The sequence below is a fragment of the Misgurnus anguillicaudatus genome, chromosome 11 (assembly GCF_027580225.2).
Source record: "Misgurnus anguillicaudatus chromosome 11, ASM2758022v2, whole genome shotgun sequence".
NCBI lineage: Eukaryota > Metazoa > Chordata > Actinopteri > Cypriniformes > Cobitidae > Misgurnus > Misgurnus anguillicaudatus.
The window spans coordinates 21959139-21987100 of NC_073347.2; the positions used below are offsets into that span (position 1 = coordinate 21959139).

Genomic DNA, 27962 nt, shown 5'->3' on the forward strand with positions numbered 1-27962 from the left:
CACAGCTATTTGGTATCACAGGTGCTAATATGTGTTGATCCAGAGGCTTATACCTTTGATGTAGGCTCGGATGGAGGAGTGTCATAATCTACTAATGTAGCCATAATGTGGTTGGTGGAATGGCACATTAGCACTTTGGCTCTATATTTACTTGTGATTGAACTCTCAGAGATATCTTTTGTTATGTAAATCAAACCCAGAGCAGATATTCTGGAGTATGGTTTCAAGGTTGTTGCAAGACATATCACTGTCCTAGGGCAGTGCACATATTTTGGAGTTAAAAAAGTGGAGGGTTCCCTCTGCTCGCATGGTTAACTAAAGTGCAGGTGTTTGTGAAATCTTGAAGACTGCATTAATCAAAATCGGCAAAAAAGTTTCAATAAAATATCAACGATTGATTGCATACTTGGTAAGTGTTGATATATCCTTGAAAAGAAAGAACTTACAAAGTTTGACAAACCGTCATTTAGAGATCTACTGTAGTTGCATGACCAGCACATATCCAGCCTGATCTCACGAGATTTTGTACATATTTTACGAGTTGACTAATTCGTATGAATTAGTACAAAGTTCATCGTGCAGAAACGTACGATTATTATAAAAAAAACAATAACGAAAGCCCACCCCTAACGCCATAGTCACAGGGGTCAAGGCAAATCGTTAAAAAATTTACGAATGTGGTCGTACAAATAACTATGAATTAGCCACCTCGTAAAATACATACGAATTGCCATTTAGAGATCTACAGTAGTTGCAGGATGAGCACATATCCAGCCTGATCTCACGAGAATTCGTACATATTTTACGAGTTGGCTAATTCTTACGAATTAGTACGAAGTTAATCATGCAAAAACGTACGATTATTAAAAACAATAACAAAAACCCACCCATAACTCCGCCCCTAACCCCATTGTCACAGGGGTCAAGGCAAATCATTAAAAATTTGTACGAATGTGGTCGTACAAATTAATACGAATCAGCCAACTGGTAAAATGCGTACGAATTGCCATTAGCGTTGCCACATCTAATGTTGTTCCTGAAATGAACCAACCCTGCAATTCTCACTAAGACCATTGGTGTTTTTAAGAGCTAATTGGCTTTACTGCTAAAAATCCCATTTTACTGCAATGCTATAATGGCTTGTAAACAAAATCATTTCTTTTACATAAACCATTATCATGTTAAAACACCTTTTCGAGTTACACTTTTCAAGAATTGTATTAGACTTGAAACAAATATAACTATTTGAGTGCTTCGATTTTTTTGTTTAACAGCATTTTAAGTCCAACTGCAACTTGTTTCCGTAGCTTTTGAAACAAAGACCTAATGTTGTTAGAAACAGACCAATTGATTCCATTGATTTATGTTGAGAAAATGTATCTGCTCGAGCCAAATTCACACAATAATGGAAAGCAATGAAAAGTAATTTCTATGCAAATGGTGTTGACAAATGTATTCTATATTTCCTGTTTATAGTGTGGGTCCAAATTGCTTTGCCTCAGTCTGATTGAATTGAGACCTAAATTATCGTTTAATCTAGTTGCGCTCTGATCTATTTTCAAGGGGCACTGCTTTCATTGGTTATTATTGCATTCTGTGGGCTGAACAGCAGGTATGAGTATTGAAAGTATATTTCTCCATCAATAACCAGCTTTTCTTTGCCTCCACCCCCTCCCTGAAAGCCATTAAACAGTCTAGTCCATCCTCTACTGCATGGCATCATCAGAATAAAGGAAAATGGAAGGCTCACGGAATTACACTGAAAAAATGCATGTTTTATACAACCATCACTGTTTTTCTGAAAATTTGAAGAGCATAAATCCTCGTTATTCCATAACATCTTATTTTCTCCACTTGCACACATAACAGAACAGTTCACTTTGGATCAGTTCCATTAAATGTGAAGCTAGTTTAGGAATAAACAGTCCATAACCATTTTGTCTCCCATTGCAGATCCAAGGAAAAGCACAATAGTCAGTTTTACCTGTCAGATTTTAGTCATTCGCAACAAAAGAGTCACCACAATAAGACAGCAGTCTGTGGCAGTTGCTTCTATTTTCTGTGATTGACATTGTCTGCGCTGGCACGGGTGGCACTTCAGGGAAAAGAGAGGACAAGGCGGGATGTCACAATCCGTACCGTAGCTGTCAGCATACTGTGAATAGAGACACAAGACAGTCAAACAGACACAACCAGCATTGAAATGAACATATAAGCCTGCAGGCCAATTAAAATGTCAGCCATTTTGATTACAATGCAGACTGTTCTTTGAAAATATAGTGTTTATTTTATATTGATGTTTGTCAAATAAGAACAGATTTTAAAGGAAATTTGTACAGCTTACTGACTAATGATATACTGCACATCAATGTTGCATTAATAACCACATTATCTGCTTACTACATGGCCACCTGCTATATGAAATATTTGGACACAAAATATTCATGTGAAATATTTTAATATTTGTCTTTAGAAAAGAGACAGCGAAGAGAATCAAAAGTAGCCAGAATCAAGCATTTCAGAAAGTCATGTAAAAATTGTATACCCTCCACTTTTAACAGAAATCAATAACTTTTGTTTTAATATAAATAAAACAATGTAAGCATATAATCTAAAAACCGATTTTAATGGCGCGTTTTTTAAGCTTATTTGGTATTATAGCCATGCGTTTGACAATATTGGCTAATCTTCATCTAGACACTTGGGAACAAACACGTGGTGTTAGTCTGAGAGTAAATCCCATATGTTTTTAAGTAAATGTAATGAACAAGTGAAATGTCAGTATGGATACCATCCCTCTCTTCTATGTTCGCCAGTGCGCAAGCGGGAAGGGGGGGAAATCTCAGTTTGAAGTCTCCGCGTCTTCTTCATCTGTCAGACCATCAGCTCAGTCACATCATATCGATGCACAGCAGTTTATATCGAGTACGTACACCTTACACGGCTTTGCACGTAACGAAAACAATGACCTGTTGTTATTTTTGGGTAATTTTTTAAGTGCTGATCGGTTGAGGACGCGGCATCATCCATCGGAAACGAGCGCAGGACGGGATGGGATCGCAACAGCGCATTTAGGATCGGCACGGGAATGGGAAGTTTAAACGCGCATGGACTGCGAGGACTGCAGAGCCTGGTTAAAAACAACCCAGGATCTGTTTTTAAAGAAGTTTGCTTGGGTAAATGCGTTTTAAAGTAATCCTCACCCACAGCACATGATGTGCGACAGTCTGTGAATGTGGGTTAATAAATTGCTAGACTGCTCTTTGGCCATAATGAAATCCATCTTCTACACTCGCTTTTTCATCCTGCTTCCTTGGATTTTGATCGTGATCATAGTGATCGACATCGACACTAAAAGATCGTCGGTTCGGAACACGGCCAGCTTCTATTTATCACGGCTGGGAAATGCTCAGCAGCGGCAAGACGTCCGAGCGACTCGAACCAGCAGCAGCATCAGCAGCAGCCGGGGCGGGAGTAACGGCACATCACTCCCGGTCATCTATGCCATCACTCCCACTTACAGCAGAGCAGTGCAGAAAGCGGAGCTCACCCGGCTGGCCAACACTTTTCGCCAAGTCCCGCAGTTTCACTGGATCGTAGTCGAGGACGCGAACTCTCGCACGGAGCTCGTGTCGCGGTTTCTCGCCCGCTCCGGGTTGCGGTACACCCATCTGAACGTGTTCACCCCGCGCAGGTTCAAGCGGACGGGGATGCCCCGGGCTACCGAGCAGAGAAACGCAGCGCTCGGCTGGCTCAGAGGACATCGCATCTCTAAAGATAAAGGAGTTGTTTTCTTCGCCGATGATGATAACACTTACAGCCTTGAGTTATTTGAAGAGGTAAATAACACTTCTTCAAGCAACTTCACTTGAAAAATAGTAGTAAAATTAGTAGAGTACTATACTTATAGTAAACTGCAGTAAATACAATGCTGTATAGTAGCCTATATCTAGGCAAACGTTTGTTCACACAGTGTACATTACCCCTAAAACTACGGTTACGGATACGGGTTAAACTATGGATACCACAAAATAAAAATGGTTATAATGTAGTAAATGGTAATCATACGCCAAAAAAACATGGTTACTACAAAAAACATGGGTAATATTTATAAAGGCAACATATACTTTGTTACAATAGCAATGACGTGTATGTAGTGGAAAGCAGGTCCAATTAATAATAATTACAAAAGATAAGATTAGATTCAGCATTGATGTCTGTGGAGAGTACAATGTGTGTACCCAGCTCAATGCAAATGACTATAAATGCAAAGTGCATATAATACAGCAGGTGGTATCATGAGGTAAGAATGTGCAAAATTAATGTACAAAAATATCAGTAATGGGTGAAGATGTCAGTAGACAGAATGGCAAGAGAAACATTAGATGAAAAAAAATTAAAAAAAATTTTATACAGTATACAAGTGCTGCTCTTATGCATAACAGTTCAAAAGCATTTACTTTCTATCAAAAAATCATTTTGGAAAGCAAACATTTGGTTACACACACCGTATATGATATATCCCTAAAATCATGGCTACCAGTTCTTAACCAAATGTTTGCCTTCCAAAATTATGTTTTGATAAAAAGTAAATGCTTTTAAACTGTTCTGCATTTAAGAATTGGGGCAACCTCAATCTTTGTCGTTGTTATTTACTTAAGTATAAATCAATATACAGTAAAAATATTTGCACCCTTGGTAAATATGAGCAAAGAAAGTGAAAATCCACAATGTTTCTTCTTTTGAGCTTTAATTTAAAAAAACAATTCACAAAAATCCAATGTTTCTTTGATAAAAATATTTAAAAGTGAGGTGTTAATAATTTTTTTTTCAAATAGACGTTGGTCACAATTATTGGCCCCACTTCATTCAATACTCTTATTTCTCCATTTGCAAGGATAACAGCTTTGAGTTTTCTTTTCCAATGAGGTTAAAAAAACCTCCATATGTAATTTCTTCAGACCCTTCAAATGTTGGTTGTCTCTCCTCTTCAGTTCACACCAGTCATTTTATGTATGGTTCAGGTCAGGTCAGCAAGTGACCCATTTTTTTTTTTGTTGATTTTGATGTTTGTTTTGAATCAATTTATTGATGGAAGATTTAACCACAACCCATCATAATTTCTAGCAGAGCAAGTCACTATTGACATTTATGTTGGTTTTTGAAATAATCCATAACGTCATGTATCTGAATAAGATGTATAAAAGTGGTATAAAAGTATGTTTCACAGCAATAAAGATTTGGAGGTATTGGACCAGTAGACATGAAGCACGTATTAATCAATGTGAACCAAAGCTATCTTGTGTTCCTGCTGCCAATAAACTCTTTTTCGTTTCATATGGCCGCAGAACCCAACCCAGTCCTGTGTATGGAAAATAAATATGCTGGAGGTTTTTTTTTGCATGAGAGCAGATTTGTTTGTTAAACTGTGTCCCAAACAACTTGTGGTGATATGTTCCTTTATTTTTGTTTAAGCTTTCTGGCTCTAAGATCCAATTGATTTCTGAAGATACCCATCTGTGATGTTTGGAGAGTCTTTGTCTACTCAAATTATTCTCCTTGCTGATTAAGACAATATATACACATCCTCGTATCCTCTTTCAGGCAGATTTGCAACATCTCCAGTCGATTTAAAAGTCTTCATTACCTTGATTGTGGAGATTTTTATAGTTTTAAGTTTCCTTAAAGCTTTGTGTAGGTCAACAATCTTTTGCTGCACATCAGAACTATAGCCTTTGGGATTACCCATTGTAATGAATGAATAAGGGGATTTAGGCTTTGTATATTTCTTTCCCTATGAAACAGGAAGTCTGGACAACATCATGTTTCTGGTAACCTTGGTGTGCTAAAAATGTTAATATCAATGGGAATATAGTTCAGAGACCTTTTATTTATAAACATTTCTAGGGCTGCCAATAATTGTGTCCAGTGTGTATTAGAGAAAACATTTATTTATAAATGTTACCCCACCACCCTCCCACCCAATTTCAATAGTTTTACTTCAATAAAACATTATATTTTTGTGATTTAAAAAAAAATACATCTCAAACGGAGAAACTTAAATTTATTTTCACAGCTTTCTTTGCCCATATTTACCAAGGGTGCCAATATTTTTGTCCACAACTGTATAATTGATATAAATAGTGCAATGGATTGCTCTAGAGCGAATCTAACATTCATGTTGTGTGCAATTTATTTCTCATGACATTCTAAATGCACAGTGCTTCCTGCACTTAAATGAAGGCGACCCAGCACACTGTGTATCCAAGCAGAGTGAATTAACCCAGTTTAAAGCAGTGAAAATCATAGAGAAACGACAGAGTGACCTGACAGCTGGGAAATGAGAATGTGTCTATTTAAACGCTGGCCTGCAGAGGACGGACAAAACAGATAACAGGTTGAGGTGATGAGAGACACTTTAGTTGGCAGTTTGCCTTGATTCACTTAGTTTTCAAAATTGTCAGAAAAACTGTGCAAAATATGTACTTTTGGCTTGTCACCGGAGCAGTGCCCTCCACTGTTTAATAGCGTACTACTACAATATGTAACCTAGATAAGGTACAAAATATAAAAGATAAAGGTAGAGGAGAGCGATGCACAACCTAACACTTTTTGGTTTTGGCTCAATTATTCAAAAAACATTTAAGATTGATAAATTATATTTTTACACAACACACATCTCTGCTACAAATGAACATTTAAAGTTTGTTTCTAGAACTTACAATGTTTGGACAATTACATCAAACGTGACAGAAGTGCAAACGTTACAACTTAAAAAAATTTAACAGACAGGGGGTTAGTTGTAACACTTGCAAAAATTAAGTTTGCAGGCAAATATTTCAATACTATTTTGTCTATATTGAAGTAGATATTGTTTATATATCTGTCTATAATAGACAGGTATCCATACTGTACAATACAATAGTTTAATTATAAATGGAAAAAAATGTCTAAATATGGGAGAAAAAGCAGGACAATTATGACAAAACATTGTTTTTACATGTGACCCAGTCTGTAATAAGCATACTATAGTTTCAAAATAAAATTCTGAGATAATGAGCATCAAAGTCTGATTTTAGCCACCATTCATTTCATTATGATTTCAATCTTTGACGTGACCATATTCAATCAATATTAAAGATATGAACAAAAATAAATTTGACACACGATTTTTGATAAGATCAGCACATTTATTTTGTTGGCCGCCAGCAATCATTCGTGTGTAGTCTATTTAAAACAACGGCAAGAATTGCGCAAACGCTAGCTGTTTTCATATTGAAGTGCTGAGGGGCTAGTTGTAACACAGCGTTACAATTAACCCCGCTGGTTGAAAATATTTTCAAGCCCATCAAAAAAGTTGCTATGAGCTGCAGACATATTTCAAAAAGATGCTATGTTTTAGTCAACAAGACACTGATTAATATGACATAGCATTGGATTTGGTATCTTACACATCCAACTTAGAAACCTAAAAAAAACATAAGATGAAAAAATTTACGGACATGCCACCAAAACATTCGTTCATCAATAACTCCCTGGAAAAAACATTATACATTTCCAATTATTTGTTTTGCACCGTGAAAAAAATACCGGAAGACCAAATGTTCAACCTTGTGCAACAATGTAAACAGTCCGTGTTACAACTAACCCCGCGTTAGTTTTTGCTCCGCGCACCCCTACATTTATTGTACAGGTATGTATGTGAAATAAACTGTATTGATTTCAGATGAGCAGGTATTTAGATGTTTTTTGTATACTATTTGTCCCTAACTGGCGCATGAAAACGAAAACTAGGGTTAGTCAATTTAGACATTAGTCAAACATGACTCTTCCTTGGCCAGAATAAGATGTATTATAGACCAGACTACAGACAACCATATATGCAGTAACACAGAAATCCTCAAAATGATCTCATCGTCTCATTTATCTTATTGATTAATCTAGCCTTTAGTTTGTGGTGTCTTAACTGAGCCGACCGCCCTTGTTTCCTCAGCTCTCTTACTCCTTTCCTTATTTCCTCAATGCTTGCTTTGTGCATCTCCCCTCCTTCCGTCTAACTCGCTACATTTCTCCAGAACACAGCTGGATGTGTGCATGAACATGAAATAGACCCTGAGGGGTAGAGCACCATCAGAGTGCTGATCACCTCTGCCCTATGAATACAAACACATTACACGGCTCAACACTGAAAGCTCACTAATATCATTTTTCTACTCTACCAATGTTTGATAATGACAAATATTAATGACACATTAAAGCAGACACCCAGAAAATACATTAAGATTTATGCATTTGCAAAATGCTTTTATCCAAAGCTATGTCCTCATTACAGTATTTGTGTGTTTCCTAAAAGTCGAACCCACAACCTTTTGTTCTGCTAATGCAATACTTTACCAATTGAGCTCCAGTAGAAAATTCTCCCAAAAAGGCTTGACTATCCAATGCTGTAATCTTATTCAAGTGAGTGTACTGATGTAATAGTAACAGCACAATGGCACTCAGCACGCTTAAACCCTTGCCAACAATTTACATCTTCTAAATGCATTCCCACTGCTGCTACAACAATTAAAAATTAGACGGTAATTGCTTGAAAATCACAGAAGGTATTTTTGTACGAAGAAACACAGTGTTTTACCAATCCACCCTTGTTTCACCTGAATGATTGGCGGTGAAGGCAGGAATCAAATCCGCTTTGTCTAAAGATGCTTGAGTATTGATGCTTGAGTTCCAGTGATAATGAGAGACATAAAATAGGTGAGGCAGTGCAGTTTTATCCATTAGCAATACACACGTTTAATGAATAAGTTAATTAACGTTATTACACCGTGCACTGAAATGCTCGATTCTGATTGGCCAGCTGCGACATTCCAAGGTTTGTTATTAACAGATTACAACAAGAGCCTGAAACTAACAACCCAGCCTCATCCGTGTACATATTAACATAAATATGCATAATTAATAACATACACTCACCTAAAGGATTATTAGGAACACCATACTAATACTGTGTTTGACCCCCTTTCGCCTTCAGAACTGCTTTAATTCTACGTGGCATTGATTCAACAAGGTGCTGAAAGCATTCTTTAGTCATGTTGGCCCATATTGATAGGATAGCATCTTGCAGTTGATATAGATTTGTGGGATGCACATCCAGGGCATGAAGCTCCCATTCCACCACATCCCAAAGATGCTCTATTGGGTTGAGATCTGGCGACTGTGGGGGCCATTTCAGTACAGTGAACTCATTGTCATGTTCAAGAAACCAATTTGAAATGATTCGAGTTTGTGACATGCTGCTTTATCCTGCTGGAAGTAGCCATCATAGGATGGGTACATAGTGGTCATAAAGGGATGGACAGGACATGGTCAGAAACAATGCTCAGGTAGGCTGTGGCATTAAAACGATGCCCAATTGGCACTAAGGGGCCTAAAGTATGCCAAGAAAACATCCCCCACACCATTACACCATTGCATTAATGAGAAATTGAACAGGTGTTCCTATAAATCCCTTAGGTGAGTGCATACGAGGTTATATTTCCAAATGAATAAACCAATGCATGTTTGAATGTTAAACTTGATGCTTCTTGGCTTAAACTAAAAAATGTTGTTTTATTGTGAAATGTTTGCATTTCTTACAAATAAGCTAGTAACATATATCAAATAAATTAGCAAATATATCCACCCGTGGGAAGTAGCGGGATAGCGTACAAGCCGGTTATCGCAAATAAATTTGTTTCAGGGTAACAATGAACCTGATCACCCTGTCGGGATTTCTTCTGAACTAACTACCAGCTGGCTGTACATTATTCCTTACATGAAACACATAACATGGTCACCTGACTAACACCAAAGCACATGCATTTATAACATCCCGAAAAATAATTTAACGCTACGTTGATCTCAATCTGTACAATAGATACAAAGTGTGTGCAAATTTATGTCTAAAGTCACAAACATTTCTATGGCTGCCAAATCCACACATACACAGATAGCAAGCACTGTGCTATACTATAATGAGAAGTGGCATTATTGATCTGAAATAACCATAAATTTACTGCCTTATTAGATCCATTTTGTCATTGAAAGTGATTTTGCTGCCTAAAGATACTAAACACACTCCTCGAAATGCATTTCATTACAGCAGGGTTAGATTTTTTTATCCCCAGTCCCTGCAGGAAATGTGTGGATCACAAAGACCGCCAGACACAGATGCCGTTATATAGTTAGATTAGACTAGATGACCATGTTTTTGTTGTCTGTACCCAGCCGAAGCTGTGGGGGACGGCGCAAATGTCCCTGTTTTTTACTGTGTGCTCGAAAGCCTGCAAGGTTACATACATAATGTGGCAAGAAAAGACAATCAGCAGAGCCTATAGCTTACCTGTTTAATCACGTGGTTGCCGTTTCGACCAATCACATGATCAGTGTATATGACATTGCATTTGATGGCTGTGCCTGTTGCTTTTGTTGTCAACCCCGGCGCGTTGTCAGTCAGCACCTGCAGATGACATCCTCTTTGAATTTGCCTTTGAGCTGTCTCATTCAAGAGCACAATTATGTAGACAGGGCTTTTAAAAAATCCCCATTCCTTGAGGAGAGAAAAAGGTAGATAGTTGTAAGAAACACACAGTTAAAGGGGGAAAATCGTGCCTTCAAAGCTTGTCCAACACTTACGGCCGCCAGCCACACACACACGTCATGCCGCTGCATGCAGCACTCACATAAATAGCACAACCATTAAACTTTCAAAGGCTTTCTGACCATTTGTTAGAGAAATTACCCAGCAGTACTTGTTCGCCCAGAGACGAATAGTTTTTATTTCTTATTTGACAGTTTCTGTGTTGTTGATGGTTCATTCAGATGTGATGGTGTTTATGAAACTCTAGAGCAATGTGTGCCGTCTCCAGCAGATTGCAGGTGGATGGATTTATTTATGCTGAAAATGAGCCAGGACTCATGATTGGAATACACTTTTAGTTTACTATGTTTAACCCAACAGTTGACGCAGACCTTGCACTTATTGTATTGTAACACGTCACATGTCTATATCTGCTGCCGTACAGATGAGGTCAACCAGAAGAGTGTCGGTGTGGCCAGTAGGGCTCGTTGGAGGGAGGAGGTATGAGCGACCCCTGGTGGAGAATGGGAAAGTGATTGGTTGGTACACTGGATGGAGGGCTGACAGGCCGTTTGCAATTGACATGGCAGGTAAGATGCCATTAAGATATCTTTGATTTCTGTCTATTAATAGTCTTTCATTTCCTGATGAAAATCTTTTGATCGAAACGTTGGCACTATTTTTATAAATAAAGGGAGAAGAACAGTGTGCAGAGTTTCTTACATTTTGATATCAGATACATGTTAATCCAACACCTTGCAAAATAGTCAGATGTGCGTACTTTAACCAACTCTTTTATCGTCTTTCACCATGATTCAGTATGATACGTTTTTTTTTTTTTAAGTACAGGAACCTTGCTTCAGTGCTATTCCTGCAGTAGGGGGGAGCGGGGCACAAACTAATGCGGGGTTGATTAATGCAGCTACTTTACATATTTCTACAGGGCCGTGCAATCTGTGCTTTTGGTCATTTTCTCTTACTGTCAGAAGATGATCTCCTGCGAATTTGTTTTGTTTAAGATATTGAACAGTGTTTTGGAGGCATAAAAGTAAATTTTTTCGTCTTAAGTTTTTTTTTTCGACTTCTGAGTTGGGTGTGTAAGTCACCAAACCCAACCTTATATTATTTTAATCACTGTCTTGTTACCTAAAACATAACACCACTTTGAAACATGTCAGCAACTCTTAGTAACTGATAGCTGGGATTGAAAACATTTTTTCACTGCGGGGTTAGTTGTAACACAGTGTAACTTACAAGTAAGCCTCAGGTATACAATGATAATGAAAACAATTTAAATACTATTAATTAAAATGATAACTGTTAATACAATATCAGAGGAAATAACTCACTATTATGATTTTTTGTCTTAATTGTGAAGCCCTTTCCAAAAAATCTATTTATATGCATTGATGGTTAATACAAGAATGGTTAGATGAAGGATCATGAATGGATGAATGTGTGGATATCTATCTATTATAAAGCAGATATATAAACAATTTACACCTTTAGTATATAGACAGAATTTTATTGAATTCTTTGTGTTTAAACTAAATTTTCTAGCAGGTGTTACAACAAACCCTCTGTTTGTTACAATGAACACCATCTATGGGGTAAGTTCTAACGTTTGCACTCCTGTCTCTTTTGGTGTAATTGTATGATATTTTTGAATGATAGAGCCAAAGTCAAAAGCATTAGGTTGTGCCCCGCTCTGCCCTACTTATAATCATATGCTTTCTCTTGGCTCCCAAGACAAAATGTTGAATGCTCTCTCATTTGTAAGTCAATTGGATAAAAGCCTCTGCAAAATGAATATAAAATTTAAAGCACCCAAACAAATAACTAATTATTACAGTAAAGCTATGTAGGAGGTTAGCAGGCATTTGTAAAGAGAGTCTAATCACTGAATGAATAAATAACAAATACTGTGGATAATAATAATTCGTAGCATTTGTAAAACTTAAAGGATCAATTCTAGATTTATTGAGGTAAGTCATAATTAAATTTAAATTAAAAAACTTTTTTGGAATATTGTGGAATACAAATCTGAGTTTCATTATTTAAAAAAAAAGTCACGTGCCTTCTTAATCTATAATCAAAGGCCCTGTCCCAAATGGCACACTCCGTACTTGTGGTCCTCCTCAGAGTCCACACTTTGATGACATCATAGAGTGCCCACTTTAGGGACCGGAGTCGTATTTTGGGACAGACTCGAGCGTCACGCAGGAAATAGGAAGAGAAGTTGCCCGTCAGTATGAACTCCTCCCTTCCGTCGTCTGATTGGTCTGGGTTGGTAAAGTGCGCTAAGCCTGCTGCAGTGCGGGCTTCGCCGGAGGCCGCATCAAGGGGGCGCTGATGAGCACACTTTAAAGCGTAAAAATGACAGACGGTACACCCTACGGACTCGTAGACTGAGCGAGCACGCGCAATTTAAGGCCACAAGACCGAAAGTCCAAGTGCGCCATTTGGGACAGGGCCTAAAACGTTTATTTCCTCCCCTCCTCGAAACTATTGCTGAGTCCCAATTCGCCTACTTATACTACGACCTAAAAGTATGTACTGCTTTTGTGAGGAAAACGTGTGTAGCAAAACAGTATGCACGTTCTGGGACATACTTCGATGACGTCATGCAACGTGAACGAAAACGTGGTTGCCTAGTTACGCACACCACGACTGAATATTTCATTCATTCTTATAACTCTTGTGCAATATAATTTTATTTACTATTCCCATCTTTTTTCTCATACATTTAACAATGTGTTCTACCAAGTTGAGGAGTGAAGCAGAGCGTCATTAGACCCAAACGCAGGTCGTTTGTGAGGCGGCTGGTTCTGACGTTCATGTGCAATGTGTGTAACGAACTCTACTTATTTTAAAGTCAAAATATTTAAAGTTTATAGTATAACTAACGTATTATTTTATACTTATGTATATAACTCAAAAATACCCAGATGAAAATTAACCATGCTTTTACTATAGTAAAAGTGTAGTTACCATGTTTCTTTCGTTGGACTAATAAAGTTAGCATTTGTACAGGCACAGTATTACTACAAATAAGCAAGAGGGTCAGTGTGGTTAAACTCCTCCCTCCCGCACGCAATGGGTTGTGGGCAATATTAGCCGTTAGAGTGTGCATTGATCTGCACTTCGAAATCTAGCCGGAAATAGTAGACCATCCGGGTATCTTTGGGATACTCATTTCAACATACTACGAGTTGGGACGTACTAATTCTAGTTTGGAATACTATTTAGGATGGATAGTATGCAAATTGGGACTCAGCATATATCTCTTTACTTCCGGAATAGCACGAGGGTGGGGCCAGGGAAAAGATTGCAGCGATTAGCAACAGCACCCAACTTCCAATGATCCAGTCACAAATTCAAGTCCCGCCCTACCTTTTTTCTTATTTCAGAAGCCTTTTTACTCTGATATATGTCACGACAGGGAATATAAGACAATCGCGACTTAAGTTTCATTTTGTGACATCATATCTTCATAATGGCACTTATTACAAACAGTATTAATCACCAACATATATGTTATACAATACTGCTTGAATAATTCTGCTAGATGCACTGAATTGATAAATGCAAATTAAACACAACCATCAGCTCTTCTCACCTTCTGCTTTGACTGAAACCATTTACATTTACATTTAATCATTTGGCAGAAGCATTTATACAAAGCTGTTTACAGTGCACTGAAGGTATATATTTTATTTTTATCTCGATTTGTGATGCCTGGAAGTCTGCTGCCGACCGTTTTCATCGCAAACACCGCGCTTTACCAGTCGAGATACAGGAACCTGTACTAGATGACCTTTATTAACTGAACTGATGAAGACATTTTTAAAGTTCAAAACCATTACATTACCAGCATTACTGTAAATGTCTTGAAGGTATTCGAGAGACAGAACATTAGCTGGTACATTATGTCATCAAGTTACACCGCAAGGTTTCACGCTTTTATCTAATGTTATTAAGATATTGAACTCCCCCCACCCACAGCTCAGTCCATCTTCTTCTGAATCTAGAAAATATTCTGCACACATTACATCATGTATTGTGGATAATCATAACATCAACAACGTGGGCAGCAGCCTGCCTGCTCCAATAAGCACATGGCAGTTTTTTGCAGTTTGCTTATGCTGACACTTTTCTGAACTGTTCCTCACGGAAAACGTTTTAAAAGCATGTAAATCTGGCACTTTTATCACCACAAGGAATTGCAAAATTATTTATTGTGGTCAAACAGACCCTAAACTCATCCCATAACCCAGAAATGTAAGCTAAAAATAACCCTATGATGACTTATAGTTGTCCGTGCATATAATGTTGTAACAGGAAAAGTATACCTAAAATAATAACTGTCAGGAAAAGAAAAACCCTATAATTATAGAAAAACATAAGGTGTCGGGCACCAACCGCACTGTGCTCCCTGTAATTGGTAAAAAACTACCTTTGCCAAAGTTAAATTCAGCAATTTTGTTGTGCATTTTAGCAAACGTGAGCTCTCAGGCAATGCATTAAAGAGGGTGGGGTGAGAACATGCTGACAGGTCGGAAAAACATCCTAATGGAGAGAGGCAGGGCTCGTATCCAGCTCGGGGGAATGAATACAGCGCTGGAGAAGAGCAGTTAGTTGAAGCATCCCTTATTCCCCAGACTCTAGGCCTGCTTCTGAATGTTTCGCTCTTCATGAAACTCTAATAACAAGAGTTGATACCATCTCACTCTCATCTAATATCCATTCCTTTTCCTCCATTCTAAAAGGCCATTCTCTTCCATAGCTTGCATTCATCTCACTTGTTCACTCACCCATAATATCATCATCAGCGATAATGTATTCATTGTTAAGCCTTAAATGACATTGAGAACATCTTTTACAAACCCTTCACACAAAATACGCTCGCTTCCTCTCATCCCTGCCCTAGACTAAACCTGCAACTCTACAAGCTGTTTAAGGTTCATAAATCTGCCCGCTCCAGTACGCTTCACTCTGAACAAAAGCCGAGAACAATGAGGATATTTAGTATTCCTGCGGTACGTCTTCTTCCGAGAGCAAACACAATAGTGGAGAGAAGGTCCTGAACCGCCTCTCATTGCTTTCAAGCACAGCTCTTTACCTGAAGAGGAGCTCAAGTGCTTGTCTTAACATGGAACCCTTTTTAACACACAATAGCTCTGTTTTGAGCATTAGGCGGAGAGGGGGTGAAAATTGTATTTATTTTAATAACCGAAACAAAAGCTTTATTTGCAGCGTACCCAGTGATTAATGTGTGTGTGTGTGTGTCATACTAACCTTTATACAGTTTGAGAGGGCCCAGAGACACAATATGAAGTCTTTAAAATGTGGATTTATGGATTTATATGTGGTAAAATAGAGAGTTTTTCAGTGGTGAAAGGCATTAATAAAAGAGTCAAAACATTTAATAATAAATATAAAGAAGCTATAGCAACTAAGTGGCAGGGATGCATAAAAGTTCCTGTAGCTCGGTATAAGATGATAGGCACCCTTACGAAAAAGAAGTTTATTCAAGTGTGCTATAAGTATACTTTTTTAAAACTTAAAATAAGAAAGTATACTTTCAGTTGACTTTTTATTTACTTCTCTAAAATGTACTTTAGGTACTTCTCAGAAATATACTTAAATTGTACTAAAGTATACTTGACCTATACTGACCGAAATGTCTAAGTATATTTGGCCTATACTTGTTTACTGACATATACTTAAAAGTATTAAGTAAAAATGCAACAACAAAAGCTACATCAAGAAAGCTGCAAAAAGCCATATGATTAGCCCTGGTGAAAAATAAATATACTTTATTGTATTTCAAGTATATTTAACTTTGCAATAGTACATTACAAATATACTTAGAAAGAAATGTACCATCTTTGAATATATTGAAAGTATGCTTACAACATATTTGTTTACAATTAAACTTTTAACATATTTCAAAATAATTATAATTTAGTATATTTTCTAAAAGTATACTTTAAAAAAATATATACTTGGAGTTAAAGTTCTGTGCAATTTTTAAAGTATACTAATTTGAACTTATTTTAAAGTTTATTTTAGGTATACTTTATCTGTTAAAGTTATCATTATAATGCACTGACAGCATATTTATAAAATGCATTATTTAGCATCCTTTAGAAACAGTATATTTTGGGTAAATTTTGAAAGTATATGTAGTGTACAAATGTATATTATCTTTATGGAGAATCTTTAGTGTTAGTAAACTAGTAGGTTATTAATTTTGTGCTGCAGGTATACTTGCAAGTATTCTTTTACTACACTGTAGAAAATACTTTGCTGCCTTAAGATTTTTAGTTGAATCAACTCGGATTTACAAGTCATTTCAACTTACTGTTATTTGTCTTGATTAGAGACCAGTTGTTATAACTACAGGTGAGTTGTTATAACTTATAAAATTAAGTTGACTCAACTATATTTTATAAGTTGTGACAAAAATTTTTAAGGCAGCAAAGTATTTTTACAGTGTAAACTTTTAGTTAACTAGTGTACTCATACTGAAAGTGTACATGCAAGTGTTCTGTTAGTGTACTCTTAGTAAACTAGTAAGTTACTAATTGTGTGCTGCAGGTATACTTGCAAGTATTCTTTTACTATACTTTTAGTTAACTAGTAGTTTACTACTCAACTTTACTTTAAGTGAACTTAACATCATACTATAAATATATATATATATATATATATATATATTGCACTTAAAGTACAATACAATGTTCCTGTGTATTAATTTTTATACTTGACATATACCTTTTAATTGTACTTTCAATTTGAAGCTAAATCTTTCGTATGCTATCAGTGAGCTAATCAAACAAAAATAATAAATACAAAAATTATAAATATATTATTTATATATTATATACTCACTTTCAACATTTGATATGTTATCTATATTCTATTGTGAATAAAATATAAGTTTATGAGATTTGTAAATTATTCCATTTTTTTTACTCACAATTTCTACAGTGTCCCAACTTTTTCTGATATGAGGTTGTATATATATATATATCTATATGGCTGAATCCCCTGAATATTTACTTTCGTTCTGGACTCCATTTCCCATAATCCCGCATACCTGGACTGATTACTCTGCCACCTGAAACTCATTGGACAGCCTATATAAACTCTCTGGAAACATTCAGTTAGTGCAAAGTCTTGATTTGTACCGGCTGTCATTGCTGAGCGGTTTGCCTGCCTGACATTGCTGTTGTTTGACCTTGCCTGTTGGAATATGAGTGTTTAATAAAAACCTGCAGATGGATCCTCAGTGTCAAAGTGCTTTGTTACACAAGCAGTATACAATAAGTAACCTACTAGTTTACTAAGAGTACACTAACAGAACACTTGCATGTACACTTTCAGTATATGACTAGTAAACTACTAGTTAACTAAAAGTATATTAAAAGAACACTTGGAAGTATACCTGCAGCACACAATAAGTAACCTACTAGTTTACTAAGAGTACACTAACAGAACACTTGCATGTACACTTTCAGTATATGACTAGTAAACTACTAGTTAACTAAAAGTATATTAAAAGAACATTTGGAAGTATACCTGCAGCACAAAATGAGTAACCTACTAGTTTACTAAGAGTAATCTAACAAACATTTGCATGTAAACTTGAAGTATAAGTCTAGAAAATTACTAGTATACTCATGAGTTCACTTGCAGTACAAATGAAGAACTAATGCACTGTTGTACACTTAAAGTTGACTACTCTTACACTTATAGTACACTTAGAAGTACACTTTTATATACTAAAAGTGGGCCAATTTAGTCCCAAGCGGTATTCAAGCAGTACACTTTCAAGTTTACTACTAGAACATAAATGTTAGTACACTTACTACATAAAGTATACTTAAAACTATACTCCAACATTACTTAAGTATACTTAATAAAATGAACTTGAAGTGTACTTCTTTTTCGTAAGGGCATGCCAAGGTCAGGGGTTTGATTCCCTGGGAACACACAAACTCAACTAATAAAAAATGTATAACTTGAGACGGTTTCAGAAGCAACAGCATAAACAAACAGCTTTTGTGCACCAAACTTAAAATTACGGTAGACTATTGCATTGAATCAGTAACAACAGAGGCCCACAAGATAAGATTATTTCTGATAACAAGCAGAATAAATAACCATTAGCCTAAATTACCTTAGTTAAATCATAGCTAAAGTATCAACCATGGCACTAAGCTAACGTTACTGTGTAAAATTAATGAATACAATGTTAGCTACACATACTTGAATTCTTGCCTGGCTGCTAAATCCGCAGCGGTGATCAATGCTCACTGTCTCCTGTCGTCTTTTGGACACCAAAACATTTTTCCACAGGATATTTGTTCCAGAGGTCAGTTTAGTCACTAGCCAGACCGATAAACAAGCACAGACCGGAAGTATGAAGTCGAACACACCTGGGGCACGTTCAATCTCACACCGGTGCACAACGTTTTGCTACGGTTTCCGGGTTGAACGACATGTTTCCTGGAAACGGTGTGCAACGGAATGCAACAGGTTTTAGAAGCGTTTTCTCTTGTTTGGTGGGTGTGTCAGAAATGTCGGCCCAATCAGCGGCAAGATGTATAAAACCACGCGGTAGTAAAGAGACAGCTCGCTCAATGGGTTCAAGTTGGAATGTTGTCTTTCATTCTGGACGGCAAGGTCAGTGACTGTAACATTGAGGGTCTTTTACAGTATTAAACACACATTTATAACGATTTCATCAGGCTTCAGAAACATTTAAAAAAGAACACAAAGAATGGCCTCTCAGCTACCGTAGTTGCAACTCTTGCGTCATCACAACAGGGCGTTCAACACATCGCCGTTTCTGTTTAATAAACATTGTGCAACGTTGTGCAACGTTTTGTCGGGGCTGAACGCAGCCCTGCGCTCTTTAGTGATGGAAGAAACGAAGCTTTTCGAAGCTTCGAATCAATTGAACCAATTGCTTGGCAAAAACCATACTGGCATATTTATTGTTCTAAAAATATGTTTTTAAGAAAAATAAATGATTTAATTTAATTAAGACATAATTAAGAGTGTATTCTGTGATTTTAGTTTTATTTATGGCAAACAAATCATTATGGTTTATGGCAAACAAATCAACACGAACTCCTTTATGCACATTTTTGTCATTAAATCTGTCTATAAACGAAATGTAGACAAAATGGTAGTGTATTAGTCAGAAGAATGAATGTTTTATGAACTTTTATAATAAAACTTACCCGAGTTCTCCTACACTGGTCATTTGTGATCAACTCCCCCTAGTGGTGAATCATTGGATTTTCGAAACAGTTTGACGTAATAAAGCCTCGTTTGCTAAAATCACGTGACTTTGGTCAGTTTGAAACAAGCTCCGAACCGAACCAATGATTCGTAAATGTTTCGAAGCCTCGGCGTGCTTCAAAATCGCCTATCACCAGCGCTCTTTTCTCCAGGCACGTAGGCGCCACATCCAGTTGAAAATATTTCCACTTCTTCTTCGACGCGGCCGCGGTAGTAGACTCGAAACCGTCCCTAAAGTCGCATTGGATAAAAGCATCTGCTAAATGTGTTGCTGAAGGGGCTCACCGTAGGCTACCTCACAAAGTATACGCTGTGTTACTTCGGGTTTGCACCTACATCATTTTATCTTTTTTACACGTGAAAACATTTTATCTTCTTAATCTAGATTGATCTAGATTTAGATCTGCAATAAAGGCTAAACGTTAAAAAGGTTTGAAATCTGACTTACAAGTGCACATCAGGTCTTTTCATTATTCCTCATGAAACTCATGTTTTATTAATATATGCAAAGAAACTTTTAAAAGAAAGTAAATGGCATTATACAAAACGCAACTAATTATGTTACATCATTACTGACGCATTAATACTTGCTGATTTCTCATTGGCTGAGAACACTCTTGCAGACACACACACACAAGCACGCACTCACAGAGAACGAGAGAGAGAGGGAGAGAGGTGAAGTTACATCTATATACCATTTTTAAATCTCCTAAAACTGACACAATAGGGTTTAGTGTTTTTTAATGTCAAAATGATAGAATTCGGAACTGTTTATCATTTTTATATATTTAGTTACTACCATACATTTGCAGTTAACAGAACCTCTGGCGGTAGCCACATTGTTTATGTCTCATTCAACAGAACATTCAGACAATCCCTGGAGCACTGGTGGTCCAACACCGAAAAAACACCCGATATCAAAGCCATGTCCCTGACTCTCAGAAAATAAGTCCTTACATCATTCTCCAATACTCTTACAGTGACATCAAAAGGCCATAAAGTCATTAAATAAAGAAATAGATCAGAAGAAGGAAGCTGGCTGACTTTTAGCTGCTAATAAACCTTGCGTGTCGATCTGAGGGGGAGAAATGCTGTAACTACACAAGGACACAGTTAGCTAGAGCTCAAATCTACATTACATTACTGTCATGAGTTCGCCTCTGCGGATTTGAGGAAAGCCCAGGTGGCTTTAGCTGAAATGCATGCAGGCGCCCCAGAAAAACAGCCTGTATAGAATAAAAAGCCCTACAACAGAGGATTATATTCCCTATAGTTAAATCTGAAAATGTTTTGCCACTGAGATGTGTCATGGAGAGAAATGGAAACGAGAGGGTGAAATATTCGTTCTGACCCACATGCAGCTGCGGGTTCATCCTGCTCCCATGAGAAAATGCACCAGGGACATCCATGAATATGGAGTCCCATTACATCTTTGAAGCATTGCAGACATTTAAAACTATTATTGTACATAACAGAAGCTTATTATGAGAAGTATAATTTGTTTTTATTTTACACAAATTGTAATACTGATTTCATGTCAAGCTCATAGTTATTGTAAGAAAAATGATAAAAATTAATTTATAGGAATAAAGATTTGGTTATATCTTTAAAGGTTCAGTGTGTAATTTTTAGAAGGATCTCTTGACAGAAATGCAAAATAATATACAAAACTATATTATCAGGGGTGTATAAATACCTTTCATAATGAACTGTAATGTGTTTATTACCTTAGAATGAGACGTTTTTTTTACATACACCGAGGGTCCCCTTACATGGAAGTCGCCATTTTGTGCCGCCATGTTTTTACAGAAGCCCATAACTTTTTTTACTAAGTTGTCTCTGGCGATGATATGTTTGTCCGGTGGCGGCTACCGTAGCTTCTCTATGCGTTTCAAAAGCAAGAGGTGAGCATTGGCCACTAGATCCCACTAAAATTTACACACTGCACCTTTAAAACAGCTTTTAGTCTTAAACTTACCAGGTCATGTAATTTTGTACCCTATTAATGGACAGTGCCAATGCCATGAGGTAAACTATAGGCAGTGGAGCTGCAATGTCAAAAAAGATTTGTGCTTGTCACCAGGGCAGGACGCATGCTGTACCTTTAACACCTTAAAGTTCACGCAAAAATTTAAATTCTGTCATCATTTACTCACCCTTGTGTCGTTTCTTTATTTTGTTGAACTGAAGAGAAGATACTTTGATAAAGGATGGTAAGCACACAGTTGACCCATTGAGTTCCATATGACAATCAAATAATATGGAAGTCAATGGGTACAGTCAACTGTGTGGTTACCATCATTTAGGCCTATCAACATATCTTTTTCTGTATTTAACAGAATAAAGAAACTCATACAAATTTAGATCAACATTGACAACATTTTAATTTTTGGTGAACTATCCCTTTAAGATGTTTCATTTTAGTGGTTGGTAATGTACATATCTTTCAATTGTTTAAAGGACTAAAAAAGTCCTGCCCCAATGTCAAGCTCGGTGTTTCGGTGAGTTGAAACCTTTTTATTTGAAAGAAAGTGTGTCATGGTTATAACTCTCTTACCATTGGCAGGCTTCGCAGTGAACCTGCAGGTCATCCTGTCAAACCCTCGTGCCCTGTTTAAGAGAAGAGGAGCAAAACCAGGGATGCAGGAGTCAGATTTTCTAAAACAAATCACCAAGGTTGAGGACCTGGAGCCAAAGGCACACAACTGTACTCAGGTCAGTAGAGAAGCCTGTTTTTGCAATATATAAGTGTTATACAAAGATCACCAATATGCAGGTTTAATTCTATCATTTGTATACATTTTATTTAGAAATCATTTTTATACTAATGTCCTCGATTACACCAGCTCTCTTCGTCGAAACAACATGCAGCTAAAAAATATTAGTTTGGGCATTGTGTCTATTTTAATATCTGTGTCAGTAGTGCAACAGTGGATACAGAAATAGCACAGGAAGTGCTTGCAATTGAAAAACACATTTCTACTTATTCAACCAGTTTCTGATTTTAAAGCTCCTACATTTCAGCCATGGCCTAATATCTGAACTCAAACCTTTTCAGTCCAAAATGCTCTCCTATACATACAGCACATCACGGCTACTGCCATCATCGTTATTACCCAATTACCCTAATGGTAGCTCCACTAGGTTATTAATAGTGACTATTAGCAGGGCTGACAATTCCACTAATCACCAACATAGCAAAAGCAGGACACACTTATAACACCGTCCAAGGAGCTAAGGCGACACTGTTATGCGGACTGTAAACACACTTCAGAGAATTCGATTTATTCTCACGGTACAATTCTTTGCCAATAAACTGAAAGGAAAAGGCACTGAGAGTTACAGAGAAGTGCGAGTTGCCTCCTGGATAGAGTGGGAGTTTAATATACTTATATTTGTGGCTGTGGTCCAATTAAGCTTTCACATCTTATATGCGGATCGCATTTCGGAAGTAAACAAAGGGAGGTAGAGAGAATCGTGCCAATAGTTATGGGTGTGTTCCAAGGTCTATAATACCTGGAGAAAAACAATACGTTTACATTCCTATTAATCTCAATAGCAGTTGTTTAGCTGGTGCATGACTCCCTTGGAAGGATCTCAATGGAAACGCTGAATATTGTTAGCCAATTAGACAATGCATGACGAATAATTCTGAATCTGTAGGAAATGATGCTGCAGCGTTGCCAATTGTGTCACAAGAATGCACTTTTCATGCATTTAGAAGCCATTAGGTGGACAACTGCATGCGAATGTCAGTTTTTTCTCAAAGTTTAAACAATGCAGATATCTCAGAAGTCAATATTTGGTGGTTCAAATATCCATGCAAGTTCTCTGTTATAAGTAAGGAAATTGTCACACAGGTAACTTTGTTTTATCATGAATGCACACATGAATATTTAAGTAAAATAAATTATATAAATTATAAATTATATTATATATATATATATATTATATGTACATTTAATTAGATGCTTTTTTAAAAGACACTTTTTGGGTTTATTGCTTCTGGTTTGTGCATTTCAATACCTACAAAGGATGTTGTCCCCCAAAAACTTGTCCTTTTTTGTCACATCCATAATGTACACTCGCCTAAAGGATTATTAGGAACACTAATACTGTGTTTGACCCCCTTTCGCCTTCAGAACTGCCTTAAAAACTGTCCAATTTTGGTGAGCTTGTGCAAATTTAGCCTCTGTTTCCCATTTGTAGTGGAGATGAGTGGTACCTGGTGGGGTCTTCTGCTGTTGTAACCCATCCACATCAAGGTTGTGCATGTTGTGGTTTCACAAATGCTTTGCTGCATACCTCGGTTGTAACGAGTGGTTATTTCAGTCAAAGTTGCTCTTCTATCAGCTTTAATCAGTTGGCCCATTTTCCTCTGACCTCTAGCATCAACAAGCCAACACACTATTCTTTGTAATCCCTAAAAATGGTTGTGCATGAAAATCCCAGTAATTGAGCAGAATGTGAAATACTCAGACAGGCCCGTCCGGCACCAACAACCATGCCATGCTCAAAATTGCTTAAATCACCTTTATTTTCCATTCTGACATTCAGTTTGGAGTTCAGGAGATTGTCTTGACCAGGACCACACCCCTTAATGCATTGAAGCAACTGCCATGTGATTGGTTGATTAGATAATTGCATTAATAAGAAATTGAACAGGTGTTCCTAATAATCCTTTAGGTGAGTGTATATTTCCCTCTAAATAGATTTTTCTGATGTCTGGACTCCTTTGTCATGGGTTAAGGAAAGTCTATAAAGAGATCAGTCAGTTTAATATTTTGGTAATAAATACATTCTTTAAGATTTTACGTTTCAAATTTTAACTGCAAATGTCACATCTATTAAGTTGAAATTGCTCAGGTGCTAGTAAAACAGCTAATACTAATAAAAAAATCTTATAATCAGAACCAGATAATGCAGTTACAGCATTTAACACGTTGTCAGTAAAAAGTGTATGTATACATTTGGTACCAGTATGTCCCTTTAAGGTATAATATGAAATCTTACATGCAAATGTGTACCAGATAATTCAGTTACAACTTTTAACATGCGGTCAGTAAAAATGGTCAAAAATATTTACCATGTAGGTACAGATATGTATACATTCTGGTACCAGTATGTCCCTTATATTATATAATATGAACTATTATGTGCAAATGTGTTTCATTTTTAAAAAGTGTACTGCACCAGTGACAGAGAGCATTTTTGTCCATATTTCTTTCTAGCAGTGCAGCAGGGACTCATGGGGACATGCTAACCAGCCTAACCTTGACCCTTTGGTCAGCTCTTCCTCATCATCTTAACATAAGCAGGCATGAGAGGGCATCTGGCCAAGTGGAGCTCTGCCAGGGAGGTTTTTAAGAAAGGTCACATTTATAGAAGAGTTCTTAAGGCTCCCTTGCAGATGACTATGGCCAAGCCTGCGGGCAGGCTAATATGGCCAACTCCTAGCATGCACTTTAGTATTAAAGGCAGTCAGGCTGGGATGGATTGGGGGTTCAGCTTATGTGTTCATGTGCCGAGCAATCAGACTGAATTAATTTGACAAGGACGACACAGAAACAGCGGGTGAAAGTCAGAAAGAGAAGAGAATTGAGGGGTAGAGAGAATCTTGTTAAGATTGGGTAAGAGAAGGCAAACATATAGACGGAATAAGAAACTATTTTATATATTGTCCTAATTAAACCTTCACACCATTATATACCCTATAAGCCAAATCAAAATGTAAACCCAAGATCAATGAAGGTCCTCTGTGCCAATAGTTTCCCTCTCACCCCATATCATTTTCTGTCCTATCGAATAAATTGGTAAAAGCTAAAATAATTTAAAAAAGGACTAAATCTCCATGGTTAGTGATTCTTTTGTACAGAACCAATAAAATGCAACTCTGCCCTTGAATGTTATATAAACTCTCATATGCTCATGAATTCATAGTTAAAGATTGCTCTTAGATAAGTATGAAGTGTTTAAATTTTAATAACCTTTTCTTGGATTCCACTTACAATTACCAAAGCCCAAATGACTGCTGGCTTCACACCTCCACACTGACTGTTATATCAATGCTTTCAACCTTCCCGTGCGGAGTTGTAGCTATTACATTATCTACATTAAAAATTAAAGGATTTATTACATACGAAAGCAGAAGCGTATAAATCTTATTCTTTATGCATTACCTCATCTTAAAAAAAAATAAGGAAGCACTGTGGTTTCTAAAGCTGTATACAAAACAATTAATGAAGTTTAACCACCCACAGGAAGCTTACAGTTTATATCTCAGAACTTTAGACTAAAATTACGGAAAAACATTTTGGAGAACTCGATACCAGTGGGATATATATAACCCTTAAACTCTGCTGACCCGCCAGTGGGCCCACAACTGCATCATCAAAAATGTATAAAAAAATACACTCACCTAAATGATTATTATGAACACCTGTTCAATTTCTCATTAATGAAATGGTGTAATGGTGTGGGGAATGTTTTCTTGGCACACTTTAGGCCCCTTAGTGCCAATTGGGCATCGTTTAAATGTCACAGCCTACCTGAGCATTGTTTCTGACCATGTGCATCCCTTTACAGTATGACCACCTTGTACCCATCCTCTGATGGCTACTTCCAGCAGGATAATGCACCATGTCACAAACCTCGAGTCATTTCAAACTGGTTTCTTGAACATGACAATGAGTTCACTGTACTAAAATGGCCCCCACAGTCACCAGATTTCAACCCAATAGAGCATATTTGGTATGTGGTGGATGGGAGCTTCGTACCCTGGATGTGCATCCCACAAATCTCCATCAACTGCAAGATGCTATCCTATCAATATGGGCCATCATTTCTAAAGAATGCTTTCAGCACCTTGTTGAATCAATGCCATGTAGAATTAAGGCAGTTCTGAAGGCGAAAGGGGGTCAAACACAGTATAAGTGTGGTGTTTCTAATAATCCTTTAGGTGAGTGTATATAAGTTTTGGAGCACAACGTTTATCTAATTTACTTTAAAGTGTGTGGGTAGATGACTCATATTGCAAAATTTTGCATATGTAGTTGGCCAGTGTTTAGCTTCTCGCTAAACCATATCTCTTCTGGTTTTGCAGAATTACCCTTGTTGTGATAAAAAGCCAATTTCCAGTGCCATGTGACACATCACACCTGGGTGCAGTCATTTTAACAGCACTTGTTTCAACCTGATATAATTAAAACATGTTATAAGGGTGACTCAGATATCCCGTTCGAGCATCCTTCACACACCAACAGACCATAAAATAGCTCCACGGTGATATCGGACTGAAACTGACTTTATTTCTCTGTTGTGTTGTACTTTTGTGTGTTTGTTTCCCGTGCACCTGCCTGTCCCTCCTTCAAATATTTGATGGCACTGCACTTCAAATAATGTACCATTCTGGCACTGCACTTAAGATTTCAATGGTTTCTTTCAGGTCCTGGTGTGGCACACACGCACTGAGAAGGTCATCCTGGGCAACGAACCAAAGCGGCAACAGGATTCTGTTTTTATTGAGGTCTAGTGGACTAAACTCACTGTCAGAGGAACTGTCGAATGGACCGGAGGGCAAAAACTGAAATATAGGATATCTGCTCTGGGGACAAGATATGTTCTTCAACCAATCAAACGCTCTGGAGTTACAAACATGTTCCTGGTTTGTTTGTTGATCTGCACTAAGCCTGCTGGAGATTCTCAACACACTGGATTACCTGTAACATGGTGGCGGATAAACTATGGAAAAATAGGCAACTGTATGTAAAATGTATCTATTACCAATGCATCCGGAGTAAAGTGGACTCTGGAAAGCCAAGCATGGATGCAGATATTCATCACTCACTGAACCAGAAAAAAAGAACTGGTTATCTGAACATTGCACATTAAAGGCCTAACTACTGATGGGAGATTTTGAAGGATACACTATGGAATCGTATATAAAAGACTTTTAAGGAAAACTAAAAATTCCTTGGAAATAAAGAATAATATGGTAAAAACTAGACAAGTCTTAAGCAGTCTGTGT

General features: G+C 37.2%; 1 protein-coding gene and 1 long non-coding RNA gene across 2 annotated transcripts; one reads left to right on the forward strand and one right to left on the reverse strand.

Moving 5' to 3' along the window:
* Nucleotides 1-1809: 1809 nt before the first annotated feature.
* Nucleotides 1810-19044, reverse strand: LOC129415446 (uncharacterized). The gene is made up of 3 exons (XR_008634821.2): nt 18896-19044; nt 10382-10588; nt 1810-2155 (listed from the first exon to the last, which is right to left on the reverse strand). It is a non-coding gene; the product is annotated as an uncharacterized lncRNA (long non-coding RNA).
* b3gat2 (beta-1,3-glucuronyltransferase 2 (glucuronosyltransferase S)) lies at nt 2704-27770 on the forward strand. The gene is made up of 4 exons (XM_055169433.2): nt 2704-3839; nt 11064-11208; nt 22503-22651; nt 27381-27770. Exons 1-4 carry the CDS (start codon nt 3234-3236, stop codon nt 27465-27467), a joined length of 987 nt encoding a protein of 328 aa, XP_055025408.2. The 5' UTR covers nt 2704-3233; the 3' UTR covers nt 27468-27770.
* Nucleotides 27771-27962: the final 192 nt, after the last annotated feature.

Bases quoted from the DNA above. Each gene is read 5' to 3' on its own strand.
- b3gat2 (XM_055169433.2), top strand. From the start codon at position 3,234: ATGTGGGTTAATAAATTGCTAGACTGCTCTTTGGCCATAATGAAATCC. The intron at 3,840-11,063 runs GTAAATAACACT...GCTGCCGTACAG, and splicing joins GCCTTGAGTTATTTGAAGAG to ATGAGGTCAACCAGAAGAGT. The intron at 11,209-22,502 runs GTAAGATGCCAT...TACCATTGGCAG, and splicing joins GTTTGCAATTGACATGGCAG to GCTTCGCAGTGAACCTGCAG.